The 26,136-nt window shown below is 46.8% G+C and overlaps 1 protein-coding gene across 1 annotated transcript in view; it reads left to right on the top strand.

The window, feature by feature from the left end:
* LOC137631785 (fructose-2,6-bisphosphatase TIGAR-like) overlaps positions 1 to 26,136 on the top strand; it is a 135,330-nt gene that overhangs the window by 33,289 nt on the left and 75,905 nt on the right. Inside the window, exons 2-3 of the mRNA XM_068363744.1 lie at positions 6,393 to 6,477; positions 18,832 to 18,919. Of these exons, the coding sequence (XP_068219845.1) occupies positions 6,431 to 6,477; positions 18,832 to 18,919 (135 nt within the window). The 5' untranslated portion in view covers positions 6,393 to 6,430. The remainder of the gene's footprint in view (positions 1 to 6,392; positions 6,478 to 18,831; positions 18,920 to 26,136) is intronic.

Below are 26,136 nucleotides of genomic sequence, written 5' to 3'. Positions count from 1 at the left end.
CCGACGTGATCACCCCACCCACACAAAGACGAGAGAGCCCTTTTATTCCTCGTCTACGGAAGAGGTTTCTCGCAGAAACCATGGACCAAATCTTGCAGCTTTTAAGTGCAAGTCGGTCCCTTCCGCGCAAGTCCAACTCCTAGGTGGTGCCATTAGCACTGGGTCAGTTCGGACTTGCTGCAGTACGACAACTGCACACCTCCCAGAGAGGCAAGGTGGTATCGCAACAGACAGTAACTCCGTCTGTTGCCGCACCAGCTGTTTTAGACCCTCAGTTTCAACGGACAGTAGCTCCGTTTGTTGTTGTCTTTCTTAAACTCTAGTGGTCTATGCTGCTGACAATGCAGTCTCAGCTTGCGGTGTTGATGCAGGAGTTTCAGGCAGAGAAGGTTAGCACACCTCCTCCTGCGAGCGCTCATGAGGCAGCCGCCTCAACTCCACCTCTGCGCAGTCCACCCTGCCAGGCGTATGATGTTGAGGTTCCTCAACCTACCTCCACGCGTGAGCTGCCGCATTGGGAGTTGCCAGATACCAGCGCTGTGCAGCAACCTCCACTTTCCTTGAGGCAGGAGCCTCTTGCTATGCGGCAACCTCCTCAACACTTGAGGCAGGAGCCTTATGCTTTGCAGCAACCTCCTCTACCCTTGAGGCAGGAGCTTCATGTGTTGCGACAACCTCCTCCATCCTCGAGGCAGCAACCTCTTGCGTTGCGGCAACCTCCACCATCCTTGAGGCAGCAACCTCAACTCTTGCGGCAGCCACCTCCACTCTTGAGGCAAGAACCTCAACTCTTGAGGCAAGAGCCTCAACTCTTGAGGAACCTCATGCTATGAGGCAGCCGCCTCAACGCATGCAGCAACCGCATTCTTCACAGCATGAGCCTCTCTCTGCGCAGCTACCTCCTCAACCCTTGAGGCAGACGCAACTCTTGAGGCAGGAACCTCACAGGAGCCTCATGCTATGCGGCATCCTCCTCAAACCATGAGGCAGGAGCCTCATGCTATGCGGCATCCTCCTCAACCCATGAGGCAGGAGCCTCATGCTATGCGACATCCTCCTCTACCCATGAGGCAGCCTCATGCTATGCGGCATCCTCCTCAACCCATGAGGCAGGAGCCTCATGCTATGCGGCATCCTCCTCAACCCATGAGGCAGGAGTCTCATGCTATGAGGAGCCTCATGCTATGCGGCATCCTCCTCAAACCATGAGGCAGGAGCCTCATGCTATGCGGCAACCGCCTCAACCCATGAGGCAGGAGCCTCATACTATGCGGCATCCTCCTCAACGCATGCGGCATAAGCCTCATCCCTTGCAGCTTGAGCCTCATCCCATGCAGCATGAGTCTCATACCATGCAGCATGAGCCTCATCCCATGCAGCATGAGCCTCATCCCATGCAGCATAAGCCGCACGCCATGCAACATGCTCTGCTTACCTTACAGCATGCTCTACATACAGCATGCTCTGCATACAGCATGCTCTGCATACCTTACCGCATACTTCTCAGTCACACATCTTTGGTTGTTGCCAACTCACTAGACTGTCAAGCAGTTTCATAACGTTGCCTTCTAGTCTGCTGCTTTTGCACCAGTGAAACCCTCACTGAGAGAACTTAGCTTTTCTCGGATATGGTTCCTGTAGATGAGAAAGTGCTATTCTCCCTCCTTCTGATTTTCCCTTGAGGACTCTGTCATTTGGAGAGGAGCCTTTAGCTGCTTAGCCTCCTATGGACTTTTATTTAAGCATAGCATGCTTCCAGGGAGGGTAATGGTTCCACTTCAGTCGCTAACCCCGTCTGTTACCACACCTGCTCCCATAGACCTTGAGCTGTGTTGCAAGACATGCAGTCCAAGCTTAGTCCTTGTTAGAGGATTTTTTGTTTACGGAGTCAGTGTGTCACTGGGAAGACGTTCAACAACCAGCAGAAGTGACTTGTTGTGACGCAGTGCGGCAACCTCAGCAACCCGATAAGGAGTTGTCTGTACGACCCAGACAGTCTAGACAGCTTCGGGTTGTCACTGTACTTCCTCGCTTCCCCATGGTTGACAGTTCACAGACTGTGCAGCAGTACCATGATCTTGTGTCCGGCTCCGTCAGACGACTAGCTTTTAAGAGCTCCCACAAGTCGTCGCTGTCTGGAGATTCTCAGATGGACTATGGATCTGACCAAGGAACTGGGCCTCCTGGTCAATTTTGAGGAGTCCCAGCTCGTCCCATCCCAGACCATTGTCTACCTGGGTATGGATCTTCAGAGTCGAGCTTTTCGGGCTTTTCCGTCGGCCCCAAAGATATACTAAGCCCTAGATTGCATCCAGAGCATGCTGAGAAGGAACCGATGCTCAGTCAGGTAGTGGATGAGTCTAACAGGGACACTTTCATCGCTGGCACTGTTCATCGAGTTAGGGAGACCCCACCTCCCCCCCTTCAGTATCATCTAGCGGCTCACTGGATAAAGGACATGACGCTAGAGACGATCTCAGTTCCTGTTTCCGAAGAGAGGAGGTCTACTCTCACGTGGTGAAAGAACAGCTTTCTTCTCAAGGAAGTCTACCTTTGGCTGTTCAGAAACCCGACCGCCGTCTCTTCTCTGACGCATCAGACACGGGCTGGGGTGCGACTTTGGACGGACAGGAATGCTCGGGAACATGGAATCAGGAGCTAAGGACACTTCACATCTTTTGCAAGGAGCTGTTGGCGGTTCATCTGGCCTTGATAAACTTCAAGTCCCTCCAGCTTAACAAGGTGGTGGAGGTGGACTCTGACAACACCACAGCCTTGGCTTACATCTCCAAGCAGGGAGGGACTCATTCGTGGAAGTTGTTCTAGATCGCAAGGGACCTCCTCATCTGGTTAAAAGATCGAAAGCTCACGCTGGTAACGAGGTTCATTCAGGGCGATATGAATGTCATGGCAGATCGCCTTAGCCGGAAGGGTCAGGTCATCCCCACGAGTGGACCCTTCATAAGAATGTTTGCAGCAGACTTTGGGCCCTGTGGGGTCAGCCAACCATAGATCTGTTCGCTACCTCGATAACCTAGAGGCTCCCGTTGTATTGTTCTCCGATTCCAGACCCAGCAGCAGTTCACGTGGATGCTTTTCTGCTGGATTGGTCCCATCTCGACCTGTATGCATTCCCGCCGTTCAAGATTGTCAACAGGGTACTTCAGAAGTTCGCCTCTCGCAAAGGGACACGGCTGACGTTGGTTGGCTCCGCTCTGGCCCGCGAGAGAATGGTTCATAGAGGTACTGCAATGGCTGGTCGACATTCCCAGGACTCTTCCTCTAGGAGTGGACCTTCTACGTCTACCTCACGTAAAGAAGGTACATCCAAACCTCCACGCTCTTCGTCTGACTGCCTTCAGACTTTCGAAAGACTCTCAAGAGCTAGGGGCTTTTCGAAGGAGGCAGCCAGAGCGATTGCCAGAGCAAGGAGGACATCCACTCTCAGAGTCTATCAGTCTAAAGGGGAAGTCTTCCGAAGCTGGTACAAGGCCAATGCAGTTTCCTCATCCAGTACCACTGTAACCCAGATTGCTGACTTCCTGTTACATCTAAGGAACGTAAGATCCCTTTCAGCTCCTACGATTAAGGGTTACAGAAGTATGTTGGCAGCGGTTTTCCGCCACAGAGGCTTGGATCTTTCCACCAACAAAGATCTGCAGGACCTCCTTAGGTCTTTTAAGACCTCAAAGGAACGTCGGTTGTCCACTCCAGGCTGGAATCTAGACGTGGTCCTAAGGTTCCTTATGTCATCAAGATTTGAACCTCTCCAATCAGCCTCTTTTAAGGACCTCACATTAAAAACTCTTTTCCTCGTGTGCTTGACAACAGCTAAAAGAGTAAGTGAGATCCACGCCTTCAGCAGGAACATAGTTTTCACATCTGAAACGGCTACATGTTCCTTGCAGCTCGGTTTTTTGCTAAAACGAGCTTCCTTCACGTCCTTGGCCTAAGTCGTTCGAGATCCCAAGCCTGTCCAACTTGGTGGGGGACGAACTGGAGAGAGTACTTTGCCCAGTTAGAGCTCTTAGGTACTATCTAAAAAGGTCATAACCTTTACGAGGACAATCAGAAGCCTTATGGTGTGCTATCAAGAAGCCTTCTCTTCCAAGGTCTAAGAACTCAGTTTCTTACCTATTCAGGCTCCTGATTAGGGAAGCACATTCTCATCTGAAGGAAGAAGACCTTGCTTTGCTGAAGGTAAGGACACATGAAGTGAGAGCTGTGGCTACTTCAGTGGCCCTCAAACAGAACCGTTCTCTGCAGAGTGTTATGGATGCAACCTATTGGAGAAGCAAGTCAGTGTTCGCATCATTCTATCTCAAAGATGTCCAGTCTCTTTACGAGAACTGCTACACCCTGGGACCATTCGTAGCAACGAATGCAGTAGTAGGCGGGGGCTCAGCCACTACATTCCCATAATCCCATAACCTTTTTAACCTTTCTCTTGAATACTTTTTATGGGTTGTACGGTCGGCTAAGAAGCCTTCCACATCCTTGTTGATTTGGCGGGTGGTCAATTCTTTCTTGAGAAGCGCCGAGGTTAAAGGTTGTGATGAGGTCCTTTAGTATGGGTTGCAGCCCTTTATACTTCAGCACCTAAGAGTCGTTCAGCATCCTAAGAGGACCGCTACGCTCAGTAAGAAAGACGTACTTAATAAAGGCAGAGTAATGGTTCAAGTCGTCTTCCTTACCAGGTACTTATTTATTTTATGTTATTTTTGAATAACTAATAAAATAAAATACGGGATACTTAGCTTCTTTGATAACATGTATGCTGGTCTCCACCCACCACCCTGGGTGTGAATCAGCTACATGATTATCGGGTAAGATTAATATTGAAAAATGTTATTTTCATTAGTAAAATAAATTTTTGAATATACTGTACTTACCCGATAATCATGATTTAATTGACCCACCCTTCCTCCCCATAGAGAACCAGTGGACCGAGGAAAAAATTGAGGTGGTGTTGACAAGAAGTACTGGAGTACCTGACCACAGATGGCGCTGTGGTGTTCACCCCCACCTGTATAGCGATCACTGGCGTATCCCGACCGTAGATTTCTGTCGGCAACAGAGTTGACAGCTACATGATTATCGGGTAAGTATATTCAAAAATTTATTTTACTAATGAAAATAACATTTTTCAGAGGCATAGATATAATGGCGGCAGCATCAAGCTGTTTGTTGAAGTCTAGTGATAGAGGCAGATGTCGTTGTGGGAAGTTCTTTATATATTCATGAGCCCACTCTGTAGATTGCTCGAATCTTACCCAATTTGCAAAGTCTGGGTTCCACCTTTTGGGGAGAGGAGGAGGAGGAAGGGTGTACTGCTCGAGTTGGGGGTCAATTTCTATTGCAAAGTGATCACTTGTTAGCACAGGATGCAGTAGCCAGTTAGCACCCCTTTGGATGGTGCTTGACAGTAAGGTGAGGTCTAATCAACCGCCCCTTAGATGGGTTGCTTCTGACACATTGTTAAGCAATGTTACATCTGGATATTCTTGTTGGAGAGTGTTCAGATGTCGGCCTATTTGGTTTGTTGCCAATATTGAGTTCAGAAACGGATGATGGGCATTGAAATCACCTGCAATGATTGTGTCATCCTCAGAGGCGGCAGCGAAGACCCCCTCTGCATTGATGCTTTTGTTTGGAGATTTGTCAACATTGTGGACTGCGACGGTTGTGGTTAGGAGAGACACTTGAACACTGAGTACTGTATCTCTGTTTCTGTTCCACAGTCGATGCTTTTTACTCTTTTTGTGGGGATGCTATTTTTGATGAGAGTAGTTAATCCTCTCGTTGTTGGTGATAGATGGTATACACTTTGTATCCTCCAGAGAAGGCTGCGTTCTCACTTAATAAGGTCTCCTGCAGCACAATAATGTCAGGAGACTGCACTTGAGATACGAGTAAATTAACATACAAGCTCGGTCCTGGAATGAATTATGCTTGTGTGTCAAGGTATTACTATATACAGATTGGCCCGCCAGCACCTATCCCCCTAGAAGTCCTACCTACAAGCAAAAGGGGTAAATCAGCCCAGGGATGTGAGTGAGCGGGTAGCAGACTACCCCCCCCCCCCCCACTAACTAGTGGGTTGTTGGTTAACCCTTGCTAAAAGTCTTTTGGCTTGTCTTTTAGCATCGCCAAAAGTATTATCCCCTATTAATAGCTCTAGATTTGTATTGTTTGGAAAAATACAAATTACTTCCAAAATTGTCATATTATTTCTAAATTTCTCAATATTTTGGTTTTTGCAGTAATGTAATGTGTTTGTATTGCCTTGGTACTTCCATGTTCTGAAATTTTCTTGTTTGATTTTATTGATAAATGATTGTATAGACTGTATTTTATTAAACATTGCATTTACAATTCCCATTCTTTTTCAGGATTTTTAAATTTCAAGTTACATCAAGTAGATAAAGAAATGCGAAGATCAATGCCAGTTGTATTCTCTGTCACTTTTGTACGACAGTAAGTAGATTTTTTATTATTGTTGATAAAAAGACACATATTTGTTCCTATGTACACAATATGAAGGTTTTAATGTAGCCCATTATTATTATTATTATTATTATTACTTACTAAGCTACAACCCTAGTTGGAAAAGCAGTATGCTATAAGCCCAGGGGCTCCAACAGGGAAAATAGCTCAGTGCGGAAAGGAAAAAAGGAAAATAAAATATTCTAAGAAGAGTAACAACAATAAATATCTCCATGAACAGGAGAAGCAAGGAGAGGACAATATCTTAGTGACTGACCATTTATACATATGAACAATAGCATTTAAGCTGTTTCTCCACCTAAGGTAGGACCTGGGATGGTCAGGAAATGGCTACATATGACTCAGCAGGTAGACTTTTAGGTTCTCCGTAAGCTAGCTCACATGGATGGTGAGGTTGGTGACACTATTTTATACTCATTACCAGTGGACCTCAAACTTCCGAATCATTGATTGTTGGTCAAAATGTTTCCAGTAGGCTATCTAAACCCCTAATCATGACTGATCAATAATAGAAATGTGTTCCTACTTAATTGTAAACCATCATCTGTTAATAAGAGTACATTTTTGACCAGAGAAGCCGGAAATTGCCGTTGAAAATTTAACGCGGTACAATCAGCCCTTCATTGTTCCTTAACTGGTTCTTTCTAGAGAACCGTATAACCTATTAAATCAAATTTCACCCATATGCTATTAATCAATTAGTACAACACTCTCACGATTCGATGTTATCAAACTAATCATGCTCCTTTGCACCCGGCCTTCTTCTTCCCCCTCTCCCTCTCCAAACAACACAACAGCCCATCTCTTGCTGACAAATATACATGACAATGTCAAGCTAACACATGTAAAGTATTCAGTAATCAACCCTTTGCATAGTACAGTGATTCTAACAACGAAATTCTACGGCGAGCTCGCCGAGTTTGTAGTCCTCTTCGTCGCTTCAGACACGATCTTTCGCCTTTGGCAAAGAGATGTCTGTTTAGCTCGTCGTCGACATCTGCCAAACGATCCCCTTCGGAGGATCGTCAAGGATCTCACTGTTCGCCCACTCCTCAGCTATTGCCTTCGTCAAGATATCGTCAGCTGGATGAGTCTTGTCAGTCTCGCCGTTGACTCTCTGGTTTCAGACCCTCTCCTGTCTTCTTGGACTCGCCGTTCGCCAGCCTTGCAGCATTCGCCTGTCCAACTCTCCTCTCCGACCTCTCGACATCGGACGGCTGTTCGTGGCTCGCCATCGCTCATCGATTCTCCGGGTTTTCCGACCTGCCATCGACAACTGGGGTAATATTGCCGATTGCTAGCTCGGCGATCGCCAAGTATCAGCTTGCCAATCGTCGATCTCAGCTCCCCATCGCCAGCTCGGCGATCACCAATTGCTAGCTCGTTTTTCACCGATCGTCGATCTCCAGTCTCGCTGGTCGCTGATCCCCAATTGTCAGCTTGCCGATTGCCAGCTCTCCGATCATTGATTTCTAGCTTGCCGATCGCCGATTTCTAGCTCGCTGATCACCGATCGTCAGCTTGCTGATGACCAACTCACCAATCGTCAAACCATACTGCTATTTTTCAACTAAGCGATTGTCGATTGCCAGCTCGCTGAGCATCGCCTCAGACCTCCACTTGCTGATCGCCACCTCTCAGCTATGCCATTCGACAGCTCGCTATTTGCCAGCTTGCCTATTTGCTAGCTTGCCTATTTACAGCTCGCTGATTGCCAGCTCATTGATCGCCAGGTCGTTGATCGCCAATGGCTAGACGATCTCTAACTTCTTACCGATTGCATCTATCGCCGATCAGCATTCGATGACTCGTCTTTCACCGTTCTTGACAGGCGATAGCTCTCCGTTCGTCAACTTGACGTTCGCTTACTCGTTGTTCGCTGTTCGCCAGCTCATGTTCATCACCAAGCCAGCTCAAGATCTTCTTCTCTCCTCTCTTTTGGGCTTACGCTACTTTGGTAGCCCTCACACATAGAGTTGAAGGAGCTGCTCCCAAGAGTTTCTGTTCAGAGAGTGCTCTTATCTAGACGACATAGATCGTCTTCTCACCTCTCTCTTGGGCTTTCGCTACTTTGGTAGCCCTCCCACATAGAGTTGAAGGAGTTTAACGCATATTTCCTCCTGGGAACCTAACTCACCCATGTCCATTGACGACTGGGGGTAATGCACGAGGGTTACCCTTGGCACTTAATACTCTTCCTGGTTCCCGACCTTTGCTCGTACCTATGGATTCTTCACGGTCTTGTTGTTCGCCAGCCTCGTGACACTCGACAGACTATCATTCTCGCCACTTGTTCGCCTACGAACTCCGGTTTGTGGCTTGCCAGCTGGTTCCAGCCATCCGGTCGATCTTCCATCACTGACTTGTCTGCAGGCTGCTGCTCATCGTTCGGAGACGGTGCTCCGTTTGGGATTCTTTCCAGCGGTTTACTGCTCTCTTAAGGGTCACAGCCCTTTAAGAGCCCCCAGTCACCGATTGTCAACGCGCTGATCACCAACTCACCGATCTCCGACCTGCAACCCACCGATCTCTGACTCGCCGATCGCCAGCAGCTCGTCAGCTGTACTGGCTACCTGGGTTACCGTTATGTATAATTCTTACTCGACTAACCCTCATTAGATTTGGGGCAGTTGGAGGGAGGACAGGATTCCCCTCCCTTCATTGCATAAACATGCAAGCAGTTGCATGTCTTGACATCTCGAGATATTTTTCTTGCTATGCAATCTTCCCCCTCTGGAAAAACCGCAGATGGTGGGTGGCAGACGAGAAACTCCACAAAGAGGCCAATCTTCTCGTCTCCCCTCTGGAATTGATGCTCTCTTTGGATTCATCAAAAGAAAAGGAGTGGCCCTAATGCTGCACCATTCCATCTTCATCCGTTGGCCTGAAACAGAAAGGTACCAGCATATGTTTCTCTTTGAGAACCATCTAACATTAGGAATACTCAGATGGTCAGAGGGCAGATAGGTGCCCCCATCTGCTTGCATCATTCTTGGTAAAAGGAATATGCTGGCAGATAATCTGAGCAATGCCATTCAGATAGTGGGCTCCTAGTGTCTGAATAATCTTGTAGCCAACAAAGTCTTATTTTTTGGGGGTTCTCCGACAGTATTCCTGCTCGCAACGGTCCTGAACTTCGGGCCCCCGGTCAACCGTCCCCACGAACCTTTATGCCAGGCTACAGATCGGTTCCTTATGTGGAAGAGGGCTTTTCTACTCACTTTGGCTCTGGCCAAAAGAGTTAATGAGTTATATGATCCATCTTCTGATGTCTTCTACTATAGGAGATGGGGAGAAGTAATTCTCAGCGGCATCCCATAGTTGATTGCCAAGACTCAAAATCCAAGTGTGCTGTACCCTAGGCGCGGCCCATTCCAGATAGAGAGTCTTCGTTTGGTAACTGAAGACCCAATTTAACTGGGGTTTTGCCCAGTGTGGAGTCTGTGGTGTTACCTTAAGAGAACAACAGCAGTTCTCTCCCATTTGTCAGTACTGTTGACCAGCACGGGGAAGGTCAAGAGGAGGGTTACAAGGTTTTCCTTTCCCTCCTGGATCGGAAGGCTATTGAGTTTGCTCTCAATCCAGACCCCCCTCCATCCTAGGACCCAGTGCTCATGACTTCTGTGGTGTTACTACATCCCTGGTGTTCAAGAAACTACTTTGTGGCGCAGGTACTGCAAGTTGACGTGTGGAAGTGTCAGACGATCTTCACTGCCCACTACCTACAAAGAGGTAACCCACAGGAACATGGAGACCTTTTCCATCAGTCCTTTGGTAGTCGCACAACAAATGGTCTAAAAACCTCAAGTTCCTTGATGGACAAGTAGCAGAGGGTAGAGGGCTGAGGTTACCCAGGTTAGTCTGGGGCGAATGAGTAAGAATGACTGACTCCTATCTTCCTTTCACCTTCTCCCCTCTGGGGAAAACAGCTCTACAGGCATCAGCATAGCTGACCTTACCTCGCTGCGGATAAGACTCATTTTCCTTGTGCCTCCTTGTTGAGGGAGTGTATTTGGTAAATCTTAAGAACTCTAGGTTTTGTACTCAAGTTCCTATGTTAAAGTCAAGCCACACTGTCAGTTTCACTCGCACACAAGCTTCTGCTGGCCGCTATCAGTGCATTACCTCATATCGGCACTTGATTTTAGCGAGGGTAGGGTTCCTTCTACTATCGATCACAGATCGAAATAGAGGGGACCCTGAGTCATGACCAAGGTCAATTGGTGAGGATTTCCTCCCTTCTAAGAGTAAGTCACCCCTATAAATAGCGAAAGTTTGTATTTACGCTGGAACAAATAAAAAATTTGGAAGTAATTTTTATTTTTCCTAGCATACAAACATAAAGCTATTTATACAAATTGGCCCGCCACCCTGTCCCCCGGGAAGTCCTGTCATAAAGCAGTGGTTACTGAGCCGAGAGGTGTGAGTGAGCGGGATAGCCAGTCTATCCCACCCCCAATTACTAGCGGGTGGGGTAGTTATCCCTCTCTAAAAATTATCATGGCTCATCTTTAGGGGATTGGGTCATTCATATGAAGAGAATAAGAAGAAGTTTTGGAGAGAAGTGGAGAGAGTAAGGAAGGCTGGTTCAAGAATTGAAGAGACAGTGAAAGATGGAAATGGAAGGTTGTTGAAAGGAGAGGAGGCAAGGAAAAGGTGGGCAAAGTATTTTTAAAGTTTACTGAATGTTGAGGATAATAGGGAGGCAGATATAATTGCGGTTGCAGGTGTTGAGGTGCCGGTGATGGGAGATGGGAATGAGAGAGAGATTACAAGAGAGGAAGTGAGGAGAGCACTAGATGAAACGAGAGTAGGAAAAGCATCTGGTATGGATGGTGTGAGAGCCGAGATGTTGAAGGAAGGGGGTGTGACTGTACTTGAATGGTTGGTGAGATTGTTTAATATGTGTTTTGTGTTGTCAATGGTACCAGTAGATTGGGTTTTTGCGTGTATTGTACCACTATACAAGAGTAAGGGAGATGTGCATGAGTGTTGTAATTCAAGGGGTATTGGTTTGTTGAGTGTAGTGTAGTTGGAAAAGTGTATGGTAGAGTACTGATTAATAGGATTAAGGATAAAACAGAGAATGCAATCTTAGAAGTACAGGGTGGTTTTAGAAGAGGTAGGGGTTGTATGAATCAGATTTTTACAGTTAGGCAGATATGCGAGAAATATTTAGCAAAAGGTAAGTTTGTATATGTTGCGTTTATGGATCTGGAAAAAGCGTATGATAGAGTTGATAGGGAAGCAATGTGGAATGTGATGAGGTTATATGGAGTTGATGGAAGGTTGTTGCAAGCAGTGAAAAGTTTCTACAAAGGTAGTAAAGCATGTGTTAGGATAGGAAATGAAGTGAGCGATTTGTTTCCGGTGAGAGTGGGACTGAGACAGGGATGTGTGATGTCACCGTGGTTGTTTAATTTGTATGTTGATGGAGTGGTGAGAGAGGTGAATGCTCGAGTGCTTGGACGAGGATTAAAACTGGTAGACGAGAAGGACCATGAATGGGAGATAAATCAGTTGTTGTTTGCAGATGATACTGTACTGGTTGCAGACGCGGAAAAGAAGCTTGACCTATTAGTGACAGAATTTGGAAGGGTGTGTGAGAGAAGGAAGTTGAGAGTTAATGTGGGTAAGAGTAAGGGTATGAGATGTACGAGAAGGGAAGGTGGTGCGAGGTTGAATGTTATGTCGAATGGAGAGTTACTTGAGTAGGTGGCTCAGTTTAAGCACTTGGGGTCTGTTGTTGCAGCAAATGGTGGAGTGGAAGCAGATGTACGTCAGAGAGGGAATGAAGGATGCAAAGTGCTGGGGGCAGTTAAGGGAGTAGTAAAAAATAGAGGCTTGGGCATGAATGTAAAGAGAGTTCTGTATGAGAAAGTGATTGTACCAACTGTGATGTATGGATCGGAGTTGTGGGGAATGAAAGTGACGGAGAGACAGAAATTGAATGTGTTTGAGATGAAGTGTCTAAGGAGTATGGCTGGTGTATCTCGAGTAGAAGGGGTTAGGAACGAAGTAGTGAGGGTGAGAACGGGTGTAAGAAATGAGTTAGCAGCTAGAGTGGATATGAATGTGTTGAGGTGGTTTGGCCATGTTGAGAGAATGGAAAATGGCTGTCTGCTAAAGAAGGTGATGAATGCAAGAATTGATGGGAGAAGTACAAGAGGAAGGCCAAGGTTTGGGTGGATGGATGGAGTGAAGGAAGCTCTGGGTGATAGGAGGATAGATGTGAGAGAGGCAAGAGAGCGTGCTAGAAATAGGAATGAATGGCGAGCGATTGTGACGCAGTTCCAGTAGGCCCTTCTGCTTCCTCCAGTGCCTTAGATGACCGCGGAGGTAGCAGCAGTAGGGGAGTCAGCATTATGAAGCTTCATCTGTGGTGGATAATGGGGGAGGGTGGACTGTGCCACCCTAGCAGTACCAGCCGAACTCGGTTGAGTCCCTTGTCAGGCTGGGAGGAATATAGAGAGGAGACGTCCACTTTTTTGTTTCCTTTGTTTGATGTCGGCTACCCCCCAAAATTGGGGGAAGTGCCTTGGTATATGTATGTATCTCTAAGCTACGCCAAAAAGTAATACCCCTATAAATAGCTTCAGGTTTGTATGCTAGGAATAATACAAATTACTTCCAAATTTGTTATTTTTTTGTTTTATATAATCATTCTTAATGTTTTTATAATATTTTAAGCCTTTCTTTACAGTAAGTGTTGCTGTTTGTGTGACAGCGCAGTGTGGCAGGTTCTCACGGGCAGAGAACCTTTTCTTACGATCTTCCCCCCCTTGAACAACGGTCAACCCGTAGGCTGGGGGCCTTCCGAGTGACTCGGCCACCGCCGTAGGGAAGTCTTCATTGTTTGGATAATCCTTCTCCATTCGGATGTTAACGTTGCCCTTCCCCCTACGTGTTCTTGGAGGAACTCTGCATGCGCCCTTAGCAGAGCTTGACTTCGGTCTTACTCTTTCTCACTGACAATGCCGCTCTCCCTCGTTACGTGGGAGGCAGGCAGATCCTCTGCGGGGGGAAACATCTTTCCCCATTCTCAGGCTAGGTTGCTCTCTCAAATGGTTTTCTTCATTAATTAGATTAAAATAACAGTTTGTTATTTAACTTTTTCAGCTCTCAACGCTGCTCTCCTTCACTGATGGGTCAACGGCCATTCTTAGCCGGCGGAGGTAGCGCATGACCTTTAGCTTGTCCTCTCCCCCTCGGGGAACCCCCTACTCAACGGAAGGATGAGTGGGTCCCTTAAGTATATGTAGTTTGTTTTGTCAGCTGAATTAATTAATTGTATAGGAATGTGATATCTGGTGTTCCACAGGGTAGTGTTCTTAGCCCATTACTTTTTATGCTATATACACATGACATGTGGTTTGGCTTAGAAAACAAGCTTGTTGCATATGCAGATGATGCTACTCTCTTTGCATCAATTCCATCCCATAAATGTAGGTCTGGTGTTGCTTAATCACTTAATAGAGATCTAGCTAATATTAGTGCATGGTGCAAATTATGGGGTATGAAGTTGAATCCTAACAAAACTCAAAGTATGATTATAAAGAGGTCAAGGACAGTGGTTCCTCATCTGGATCTCAGTATTGATAATGTTTTTTTAACTTTGTATGACTTTTAAAATTTTAAGTGTGATTTTCGACAGCAAATATACTTTTGAGAAACACATTAGGTCTGTGTCTTCTTCCATTGCTCAAAAAAATTGGCTTATTGAGAAAGTCTTTCAAGATTTTCGGTGATCAATCTATTCTGAAGAAGTGTTTTAATTCTTTTATTCTACCTTGTTTTGAGTATTGTTCTCCTGTCTGGTCTTCAGCTGCTGATTCTCATCTTAATTTGAACAATACTTGTTGATGGGAAGCAAAGAGCGCTGCCCGTAGGTCCGCTTCCAGGGATTTGACAACTTTCCCTTTCGAGGGAGAGTTATCCTCCCCAGGTGTCAGGCTACTCTCTCTTCCGAGGGAGAACTTCCCATCATCTCTGTCTAGCAACCTTCCCGCTTGTGGGGAGAATTTTTGACAGCTACAACTCGTCAGTAGTTGCAGTTTCGTTGCCAAAGACTTCGCTCTTCCCCATGCTGATTCGACTCTTCCGTCGGGAGCGGAGCAAAGTCCCAGGCAGGTCTCTCTTGCAGGCGGGCATCTCTCTCGTCCTAGAGTGAGATCCCCTGTAGAGACAACGAGATCTTCTAGACATCTTCCTGTTCCGGCTGAGCAGCCTTCGGAAGATCTTCACCGACATCAATGAGCTCGCAGAGTGCATGGTCCTCCTTGACACTTCACACGTTCTCCTTCGCCTAAGAGACATCTCTTTGGCTCTCCTCCTTCACCTGTCGAATGATCCCCCTCGGAGGATCATCACTGGCCAGGACCTCGCCGCTCGCCCATTCCTCGTCACTCGTCACTTCAGTTGCAGCTTTCTCCTAGAGATCGTCATCAAGACGAATCTCATCAACCTTCACTCTGATCTCTCGCAATTTGACAGCTGTTAATGGTTCACCAGCTGCCATAGAAACTCCTGATTCTCTAACTGCTTGTCGAGCTCCCACAGTTCGGGGTTCGCCGACTATTCGCAGTCCCCCAGCTTCTTGTCACTCACCTGTGACTTATCAACTGCCGGCTGTTCATCATTCTCTGGCTTCTCGCCGACGCCTCGCTGTTCGCCCTGGACTCACCGTTCGCCAGCCTTGCGGCGTTCGCTTGTCCACCGTCACTCTCCGACTTCTCACCACCTGACAGCTGTTTGTGGTTTGCCAGCTACCATAGAATCTCCGGATTCTCCGACTGCTCGTTGAGCTCTCACTGTTCATGGTTTGCCGAATTTACTTCTCGTCACTCACCTGACTTGTTAACCGCTGGCTATTCCGCATTTTCTGGCTTCTCGCCGTTCGTCAGTTTCCTGTAAATCGCCAGCTGCTCAACATTCTCCGGCAGCTTGTCATTCACTAATGATTCGCTGATCTCCTACTACTAAGCGTTCGGTAGTTACCCGTCATTCTCCTGCCCCTCGCTGTTCGCCAGCTTCTCTGCATTCGCCAACAGCGGGACGATCACCACCAGCTCATCATTTGACAGCTACTCGTTGCTCTCCAGCTTTGCCCAGTTGTCCTGTGACTCGTCGCTCGCCAGTTTGTGGGAATTCGCCAACCAGCCGTCGTTCGCCTGACTGTAGGCTATCTCTTTTAGATCGGAGACAATCCTTCAGACACTCTCCTTCTCGAGCTTCTTGTCGCGCATCGGGGCATCAGCACTCGCCAACCAGCCATTCGCCATCACCTCGTAGACTTCTTTCGAACCTCTCGTTCTTCGACCCGCAAGCTCCGACCATCAGATTCAGATTGTTGTTCCCCCATAGAGCGCAAGTCTGTTTCTCAGAGATCTACCCGTGATCACCTTTCTTCAAGAACATCTCGCCAGGAAGAAGACTCTCCACCTACTGTAGGGAACCCAAGTAGCTCGAACTGGCAGCCATCCTGTTCAGTTCCCCTGTAAGGTGGAATCTTCAAAGCTGCAGCTGTACGCTTTTTACCTGTCCAGTTGTTGAGAAACCTTCCGCTTTGATCCTCGCAGGGGACCTCTCGGCCAGCGCTGTATTCGTCAAAGAACTTTTGGTCAACAACCCGGGTCAGAGCAGTCCACCAGGTGATTGTGGGAGGTGTCTCACCTCTACAGTCGACCAGTACACCAAGGATTCCACTAAAAAAGTCATCCTGAGAAATCCCTGGCATCTTCCTTCCCTCTGAAGAGGAAATGAGGAGTAGCTGAACCGCAGGACTCGTCCCTGATCAAGCTGACATTGGTACGGACATCGAAGTGGAGACTCAACATTGTCGTTCCTACTCCACCGCAAGTAGGCTTTCACCTTCATCTCTTGAGTCAAGAATCTCTCCCTCTTGTAGAGGATTCTCTGGCAGGGTCTTTCCACCCATCCCCATCAAATCCAGACCTTTACGGGGGATGTCTCTTCCTCGGGAGGAGAGACACGAACAGATGACCGCTCAAGACCCTCACTCTTGGAGGAATTCTTTCCTCCTCGGAAGGAACTGAAGGATGCCAAGACTCTACCCAAATCTTTGGCAAGGGTATTAAGGCCTTTCCAAGAAGGTCCTAGATGACCATCTCCGAACCCTGCTGGGGTTTATGCAAGCGACACACCATGCAAGGGATGATCTTGATCTGCCCTGAGATGATGTGTTGTTGGTGGATAACTTCAATTTCGACGATGACCATCTTCCTAGACCTGCTAGTACGAAGTTTCAAAGGCAGAGCAGAAGGAGTCAGAGCACGCCTTCTGAAAGATCTTGGCCTACAGCGGTGCCCCCGCAAGAGAGCAAAGCCACGTTCTTGGACCTTGTCTACATCACTGAACTTGTGTGATTCTCTTGTCACCATGAAAATGCCTCTTGGTCGGGGTTTGAAAATAGATGCTGTGGACATCATTGATGTTCTTATTTAAGAGATAACTCCTTTTTCTTGTCTTCAAGGAGGTTTTAGTGTGATGGGTCTCCTCATACAAGTTTGGAGTATGTATCTCTTCCCAACAAGGACAGAGAATTTGTAGTTCAGCTACGAAAGAATACTCTCTCTTTTCTCCCACCTATGGAAGTGTGAGAGCGATTCTTTCCTTACCTAAGCATTCCGAACATCCACTTGGAGATCCGTCTCAACCGTTATTTCTGTGGACAGAACAGTGCATTTTCATCGAGGTCTCCGAGCCTCTTCTCCAGTTACGTCCCTTTTCTCCTGGAACAGGTTAGTTTTTTCAAACTCTGTTCAACGAGAAGGCATATAGTCAAACAAACAGTTAGTCTAGAGGACTTGCTGAGTACATTCGACTACTAGGACTCTTACTCGTAGATTCTGGAATGTCGTCATCAAGGAGGTATCTTCTACCATCTAGCACTTCTCACAAGAAGGTTTACCCTAGTGTCAACCTAGTTTGACAGGATCAGCTTTGTTCTCCGAAGACTTCAGTACGACGGTCTGATCCTAACAGACTCGATGGCTGACCCTCGTTTCCAATGAGACTTCTCCCTGAGTTTACCAAGATCAGAGGACTGAAGTAAATCTTGTGAGATACCCCAGCTTCCTTATCAGAGACAGATACCCTTGGATATGTTCATCGTCGTTATGCAGAAGTTTTTTCCGCAGATCGACGGGATCCTAGAATGAAGATGACAGGAGTCATCCCTCTACGAGACGCACTTTCAGCCAGCAGTGGTTACGTCTTTAGTCATCGTCTCACTTGGATTCATCAAGACTGTATTGGATTCTTTCGAATCTAGCCTCTTCTGTGGCACGAATAGGAACAGGAGTAGGATTCCCCCCTATTTTGCGGGTCTCTATGAGACCCGGGCAGGAGACAGACCTAAAAAGACTGTTGACAAATGGAAGCTTTGCTGAAGAGTTGACTTCCTCGGCCCTTCCCCGAATTGAATTCTCCCTCCAGATTCATAAAAGAAAAGGGGGGGGTGGGGCATGTTGTACTACTCTACGTCCAGGCTTTGGTTAGAGACCAAATGGTACTGCCTCTTAAATCCCTCAGAGGTGAGGGCAACCTTCCTCTAGGCATGGGGTACCAGGTGTGTGAGTGAGCGGGTTAGGTAATACACCCCTGCTAACTAGCGGGTGGGTGATCAACCCTTGCTGAAAGTCTAATGGCTCGTCTTTCAGCTTTGCCTAAAGTAATACCCCTTTAAATAGCTACTGCTTTGTATTAGGAAAAATACAAATTACTTCCAAATTTGTCATCTTTCTTATATAAACTAAATAGAGAGAGACTTAATGTCTGCCAGTTCAACATAAAAATCCTTGCTGTAAGTTTGAGCTTTTGAAGTTTCACCGATTAAACTGTCTTATTAGGAAGATCATTCCACCACAGTACTTATACAGCAAACAACTTATAAAAAGCTGGTTTAGCATTTATAAAATAGCAAATAGCATTACTTATCCCGCCTTAACCACCCTGCATGTCCCAGGCATAAAGATCAAAAGTGGGTGGAGCTTCTTTAACACCAGTTGGTACTTATAACTACCTTGTTAGATTTTATTGGCTGTTCAAGCATTACTGAAGTTATGCTCCAATTAAAAGACTGAAGTTTGTGTAGTTAGGTAAAATACAAATTACTTTAATAAACTTATTTTATAGTACATACTCAGGTTAGTATAGTTAAGAATACTGCAAATTATTTTCAAATTTCATTTTTGTACACCATGAAAATATTTTTTTTTTCATAAATTAAATTTTTTTTACGTTTAATTAGCAAATTATCATTTTCTATTTTTGTACACTGATCTTTCTTTTTTATATTTCTAGTGGGGAGACAACAGCGAATCGAGAACACCGGATTCAAGGTCATTTAGATATACCATTAAGTTCAGTTGGTGAAAAGCAAGCTGTCTTGGTAAGTGGTAATGCTATTCGGAGTTTTTTCATTGTTGTTGTGTTGTTTATGAGTGAGTGTACAAATGTATAAGGAAAGAATTTTTGCATTGTTTAGAAGTACAGCTAGTACAAGTTTCATGGTTAATTCTGTATGAACAGTTATTCGTTTCTACTCGAAATATAAACCAGCATCCTTTAGGTAGGGAGTATGTTTTCAACACAAGATGGATGGAGGTTGAATCGCTATAACGAGAAGTTAAGGGGCACTATTCGGCCCCATTGAAACAGTGTTATTTGTTGCGTAACTGGAATACAAACCACGCTATTTAATAGGGGTTTTACTTTCGGCGAAGTTGAAATGACAATCCATCAAAGTTTAGCGAGGGTTAACTACCCATACTGCTAGTTAGCGGGGGTAGGGGGGGGGAGCTTGCTACCGCTCCCGTTCACACAGCGGTGATTTAGCTCGCTTTACTTTTGGCTCGGATGGAGACTGGTTGTATCCACTCCTCCTCCTCCTCGCTTGTTTTGGACTGCCATTAATTTTTGTCTGTACCCCATCTCTTGGTGAGTAGCTCGTTCTTAGCGAGATATGTTGGATCAGAAAAAAGATTCAGGTCTCCCTATTCTGTGAACTGAACATGGCCCTCATCTCTGGATAGGGCCACTATTTCACTAACTCTGGCCCCCCGAGGCTATAGCAAACAAGAAAATTACTTTTTGAGTCAAGTCTTTCAGAGAGCAATCCTCATTGTTCACTGTAGAAGCATAGTGTAGGACCTTGTCCAAGGACCGTGAAATGGGCTTCGGAGGGGCTGTAGGCCTAAGTCTAGCACATGCCTTAGGGATCTTGTTAAAGATTTCGTTTGACAAGTCTACTTGGAAGGCGTATAGTAGAGGTCTAGTCAGAGCTGACTTACACGTAGTTATCGTGTTGGCTGCCAGACCTTGATTATGAAGGTGGATAAAGAAGGACAGACAGAAGTCCATTGAGATTTCTTTTGGTCCTTTTGCTTTGACAAAACCAACCCACTTTTTCCAAGATGATTCATATTGTCTTTTGGTTGACTTAGACTTATATTCTTCTAAGAAGTCTATACTGCCTTTCGAGATCCCAAATCTTTTCTTTACTGCTAAGGAGAGAAAATCATGAGATGAAGGCTTTGGGTTTTCTGTGATGAAGTGAAGTCAGTCGACTTCTGGACCTGTTGAGACAGTGCTGGGTCCGGCAGAGGGACCAGCCTCAGCTTCAGTTCCAATACTAGAAGGAACCAGTTGCTCTTTGGCCACTTGGGAGTCACTAGAGCTGCCGTTCCCCGAAAGGATCTCAACTTGTCGAGGACCTTCATTAAGAGAGTGGTCGGAGGAAACAGGTAGATCCGGTTCCATCTGTTCCAGTCGTGGGACATGGCGTCCGTCGCTTCTGCTAGAGGGTCCTCGTATGGGGCCACATAACGAGGTTGCTTCTTGTTGTCGCTTGTCGCGAAGAGGTCGATCTGCAATTCCGGGACTTGACGTAAGATGAAGGAGAATGAGTCTGCGTCTAGGGACCATTCTGACTCTATCGGCGTGAGCCTGGATAGAGCGTCTTCCGTCACATTGCGGAACCCTTGAAGGTGAACTGCTGACAAATGCCATCTCTTCTTTTCCGCTAGGCGGAAGATGGACAAAATCACTTTGTTGATTTGGGGCGATCTCGAGCCTTGATGATTCAGACATCTCACTATCACCTCACTGTCCAAGATCAGTCTTATGTGGACTGAATGGCGAGGGGACAGTTTCTTCAGCGTGAGAAAGACTGCCATGGCTTCCAAAATGTTGATGTGGAAGGTCTTGAATAGAGAAGAACAAGTCCCTTGGACTTAACGTTGGTGGGAGTGACCTCCCCATCCTTCCTTTGATGCGTCCGTATGGATGATGACTGAAGGTAGAGATGGTTGTAAGGTCACGGACCTCTTCAGGTTCTTGGCCTTCGACCATGGCTTGAGAAGTGATCGTAGTCGAGTCGGTATCGGTCTTCTTAGATCTCTTCGAGTGTTTGATACGTATCTTCTCCAGACTCCTGATGCATCTTTTAGTTGTGCTCTTAGCACCGGTTCTGTCACTGATGCAAACTGAAGAGAGCCCAGTACTCTCTCCTGTTGGCGATATCGGATTTCAGAAGTCTTGGGAGATCCGCTATCTCTCCCCTCTTCCCTGGGGGAATGGAGAGACGGAGTGACTTTAAGTTCCAATGTATTCCTAGCCATTGAAACTCTTGAGCGGGAGATAATTGAGACTCCGACGTTGATCTTGAATCCCAGATGTTCCAGGAATTGGATCACTTTCTTGGATGCTTGCATGCACTCCGTCTCGGATGCTGCCCACACCAGCCAGTTGTCCAGGTAAGCTACTACCTTCTAGGCGTAGTTGTTGAACGACTGCGTCTGCAAGCTTTGTAAAAATCCTTGGGGCTATATTTAGTCCGAAGGGCATGGCTCCTCTGAAGTCGTATTTCTTCTTCTGTAGCCTGAATCCTAGGTAGGAGGAGAGTGGGCGGTTGATTGGAATATGCCAGTAGGCATCTGCCAAGTCTATCGAGACTGTGTACGCCCCTTTTGGTAACAGGGTCCTTATGTGTTGAAGAGTTAACATCCTGAACTTGTTGTTTTCTATGAACTTGTTGAGTGGCGACAAGTCCAGAATGACTCTGAGTTTGTCTGAGTCCTTCTTGGGAACACAGAACAGCCTTCCTTGGAATTTGATGGACTTTGCTCTCCTTATCACCCACTTGCTCAAAAGTTCTAGGGTGTATTCTTTCAGTACGGGGGTGGAGTGTTGGAAGAATTGAGGAAATGGTGGTGGAGCTGTCCTCCAGCTCCAACCTAGTCCGTTCTTGATTAGGCTGTGGGCCCAAGGATCGAAGGTCCAGCGATCCTGAAATCTTTGGAGTCTTCCTCCTACCGGAAGCATCTCATTGCTTCGACTGTCCGGAGGACTTGCCTCCTTGAATGCGTCCTCCCTTACCCCCTCTCCCTCTTGGAGGGTATCTAGAGGAGCCCCTTTTCAACCCTCTACCTTTAGGACGAAAGGTAGTGGTCTGCCTCTCATACGCAGGATTAAATGCTGGTGACTGGGCAACCAGCTGCTGAGGCACCATCTGGTAAGTTGGCTGGGGTTGTGCCACCATCTGGGGCACCGCGGTCATGGGAACTGCGGGAAGTTGTTGCTGCTCTTGCTGCTGTTGTCTGACAGGGCAAGAGGGCAACCTGGGTCTGTTTGTCTTCCTCTTTGGTTGGGGACCCTCATCCGGGGAAGACTTCCTCTTCACCGACATGCCCCACTTCTGGAGAAGATTTCTATTCTCCGTGGCGGCCTTGTCCACTACTTCTTTGACCACTTCACTCGGGAAGAGGTCTTTTCCCCAGATATTGGAGGCTATCAGCTTCCTAGGTTCGTGTTTCACTACAGCCGAAGTAAACAAGAACTCCCTACATGCGCGAAGCCATATAGGTCTTTGACCACCATAGCCAAATGTGATTTGGCCACGACCATATTCATGTCTGGGGATCTGTTGTTGCTTGCCATTGGCTCCAAGCAAATCTGGAGGGACAGGGATGCGGCAAGTCTCTCCTTTGTCTCTTGCTCCCTACGCAAGAGAAATTCAGACAGCTTAGGGAAGTTTCCGTTGAACTGGCGTCCAGCAATATCCGCCTCCAACTTCCCAACTGAGAAGGTAAGGTGGATTTCCTTCCAGTCCTTATTGTCCGTAGGCAGGGCTAGGGATAAGGGTCTACACTCCTCGAGTGTAGGGCAAGGTTTACTGCGTCCACTGCCTTCATTACTACCTTAAACCCTTTTGCAGTAAAGGGAAAGGCTAGGTTAGCTGGAGCAAGAAAAGAAAGGTGTTTCTTGCTAAGGGCTGGCACTTTTGAATTAGTGAAGCCCTTGTCTTTCAGGCTACTTGACAACAGAGCTTGAGCTTTTTCATGGTCAAGAACTATGACCTCTTTTGGTTCTGTCTCCTCCTTGGACACAGGTTCGGCCTTCAAGCGGACGAAGCAGTCTGGGTAAGACTTAAATCTGGGCCAGAAGTCGACATCCTCTATGAGGACAGCCCCCAGCTTTTCCGAAATGAAAATCTTCCCTTTGGTAATCGGGTTCACATCGGAGCAAGGAGGAAGATCTTTCACGTTGAGACCCACGGGACGCGGCGAAATGGTCCATCCTTCTCTTCATTTCAGTGTCCCTTTCTTCGTTCTGCTTACGAAGACTCTCCATCATAGCCATGAGACTGGCCAAAGTTTTACCCATGTCATCCGATGGAGGAGCAGAAGACGTAGAGGGTACTGGTTTTGGGGCCGGAACCGACGAAACGGATTCCGATTCGACGTCATCCTCTTCAGTCTCGGGAGCCAGGGTAGACTCCTCTTCTAGACCTTCTGCTAGAAGGTCTTTCTCGGTGTCCTCAGATACATCTGACATCGTCTCATCTAGGTGGATGTCTTTCATCACGTCAGAGATGTCCGTATCTACTGAAATCTGGACGCAAGGGATCTCAGGTTGAGGCTGGGGTATAACAGCTTCCACAGTCGCCTTAGGGAACAGACAGGCACGCATCCGTTCATTCGGAAGGTAAGGCCCCGAGGCATTCTTTTGAAAGCCACAAACCCATCTGTGCAGCTTACTTCGTGCTGCATCCCTTGACTCCGCTGTCTTGGGGTCATCAAAAGCCTCGGTAACCAAGGCCTTGCAAACATTGGAGTCCTGGGGGTCCCAGTACTTCAGAGGTCCCTTGGACATGGAGCAGAGAGAATGAGCCCTGCACTCTACATAGCCACAGAAGTCCTTGCTCCTCACGTTGCAAAAGAGTCTCAGGCACTTGGGATGGTCCTAATGTAAAGAGAGAAAAAATAAATGAGTATGCGGTTGTTCATCTCACCTGATAAACTATATAAATATTGTTATTAATATTTTTGCATATTTATTGCATATAGCTTAGGATAGACAAGCTAGAAAAGAATTAGGAAAGACACATACTTGTGTTTCCTGTCCAACCAATTGTTGCGACCTCCCCCATAATTAAAACCTAGAGTTCTCCTATTCAAGAAACCCAATGGAAGAATTCTAACCTGTAAGGATAGATAAGTGTTACTTAACACTGACTTTCCAAAGGTTTTAATAATGAGGGTAAATTGTAACTGATCATCTATCAGTATGTTGAAAGAAATCTTTTCTTTCCATATATAATTGGTCTCAACAATAGACTGTGCATGGATACACAAGGTATGTTGGAAAATAACTACTGTATAATTTATACTATAGTTTTCTGTCTGCAGTATGTTCTATACTGCAAATATACTGGCTACTGTATAATCATTTACTGTAGTTTTAGCTGGCATGTTGACGGCTAGGCTAGCACCTGGCTGCACATTCCAACGCCGGCTGGGATAGTGTCGGCGCACTGGTCCAGCTGGCGCCTTGCCGGCTGGGGTAGTCCGGCAGCATCAACCCGGCCGGCATCTGCCGGCTAGGTTAGTACCTGGGTTCTAGCCGATAGACAGAGAGAAAGCAAGGAGTGAAGGGAACCTTATTAAATGTGTATTAACCCTTTTACCCCCAGGCTATTTGGAAATTTCCAACCTTTAACCCCCAAGGGTTATTTTTTATTCAAGCACATTTTTCAGTATATATTTTTTGAATTGCTCTAACAGCCTTAATTTTTGTCATAGAGAGGTCAGGTTGGTCTCATTCTCTTGGAAAATGCCTGAATTTTTTCAAAAAATTATCAAAAAAAAAAAAAATGTAAATAGCATTTTTTTGCAGGGACGTACCGGTACGTCCATGGGGGTAAAGGGATGTGTTTTGTGAAACGTACCAGTACGTCCTTTGGGGGTAAAAGGGTTAATAATAAATAAGGGTGTAAGTACTCAGTCTTACTGCCTTCCTCCAGAATGAGGGTTCAAATGGAAGGGGAGAATGTATCATTCAGGTTTCCACCCAAACACAAACCATTGCCGGTCTCTGCCGGCCACTGGTATGTGGATGGCAGTCCAAGAGAGGACTTAAGAACACTCTACAGTATAGGGGTCTCCCGCCGGCAGCCGGCCCAGCCGCAACAGCTTTTCCCGGAGCCTTGCGTCCATAAGGGAAGGCTGAGCGACTAAGCCGCTGCATGTAGGAGCCCCGGCCGGCCCCACAACCTGCCGGCAAGTGGTGAGATTGTAGGACGACAGCCAAAGGGTTGCGATGGCGAGGTCATCACTAAAGGACAGAGGGGGGAGGGAAAAGGGTCTTGTATGAGGTGGGGAAGGAGCCGGCAGGGTTGCCGGTCCTACCATACCCTTAAGAAACTCTGTTTCAATATCTGCGCGGTCCTAGGCGGCAGGAGAATATCTATTTTCCAGCCTAGGGTCTGCCAATATAGTTAAGGGGACGGCATTCAGACATGCCGCCTCCTCTCAACAAGGGAGAAACAGAGTTCCAGTCCATCCTAGGCGGCAGAAGAATGTCTATTCTTCAGCCTAGGGTCTGCGAGCACAGGACTAGTCTTCTAGACCGCAGGGAGAAGGAGGCAGCATCATACAACCACTTCAAGTGCAGCCTAGGGAGGTCTAGCCTCCTATGCCGGCAGCCTAGTCCGGCAAGGGAATGACTATTCACACTGCCGGCCGGCCGCTGACAAAAGACCATATACTCTGAGGTTCTGACCGAAACCCAAAGCCTGCTATCTGCCGGCCAAGGGAAGAGACAGAAAACACTAGCCCAGTCAAGCCTGAGTGTCTACTCGAAGGCAAGACTAACTAGGGTTGTAGCCTAAGGCTACACTCAGAGGGAAGGAGGGATTACCCTTAAATCTCCACTGGAGATGAGTATCGGTTTATATGATAATTCTAGGAGATATCTATCTCCGCCTGAGGGTAACCGGGGAACATGTATGAAAGTATACTAAAACCACTAGGCTAGTAGCCTAGCGGCGGGAGAGATTCGACTACCTTAATCGCTGAAACTCTCTCGTATTCGATCTCAGAAAAGGAATATATATATGCAATCAATGTATCTTACACGTATAAATTGCCTAAATAGCTTCATTTAATGTTATTGCACTAGGAATGTCTATTGTATCATGCATGAAAATAAACTAAAATGCATAGGCTAGGAAGCCTAGCACAAGCAAGGTTTGGTTACCTAAATTGCCGAAACTATCAAGAATACAATTGGCATAATATAATTAACTTCCTAGCAACGAAGACTGAA

This window comes from Palaemon carinicauda, chromosome 40 (assembly GCF_036898095.1).
Source record: "Palaemon carinicauda isolate YSFRI2023 chromosome 40, ASM3689809v2, whole genome shotgun sequence".
Lineage (NCBI taxonomy): Eukaryota > Metazoa > Arthropoda > Malacostraca > Decapoda > Palaemonidae > Palaemon > Palaemon carinicauda.
Note: the sequence above shows the minus strand (reverse complement) of the source record. Positions and strands in the feature narration are given on the sequence as shown.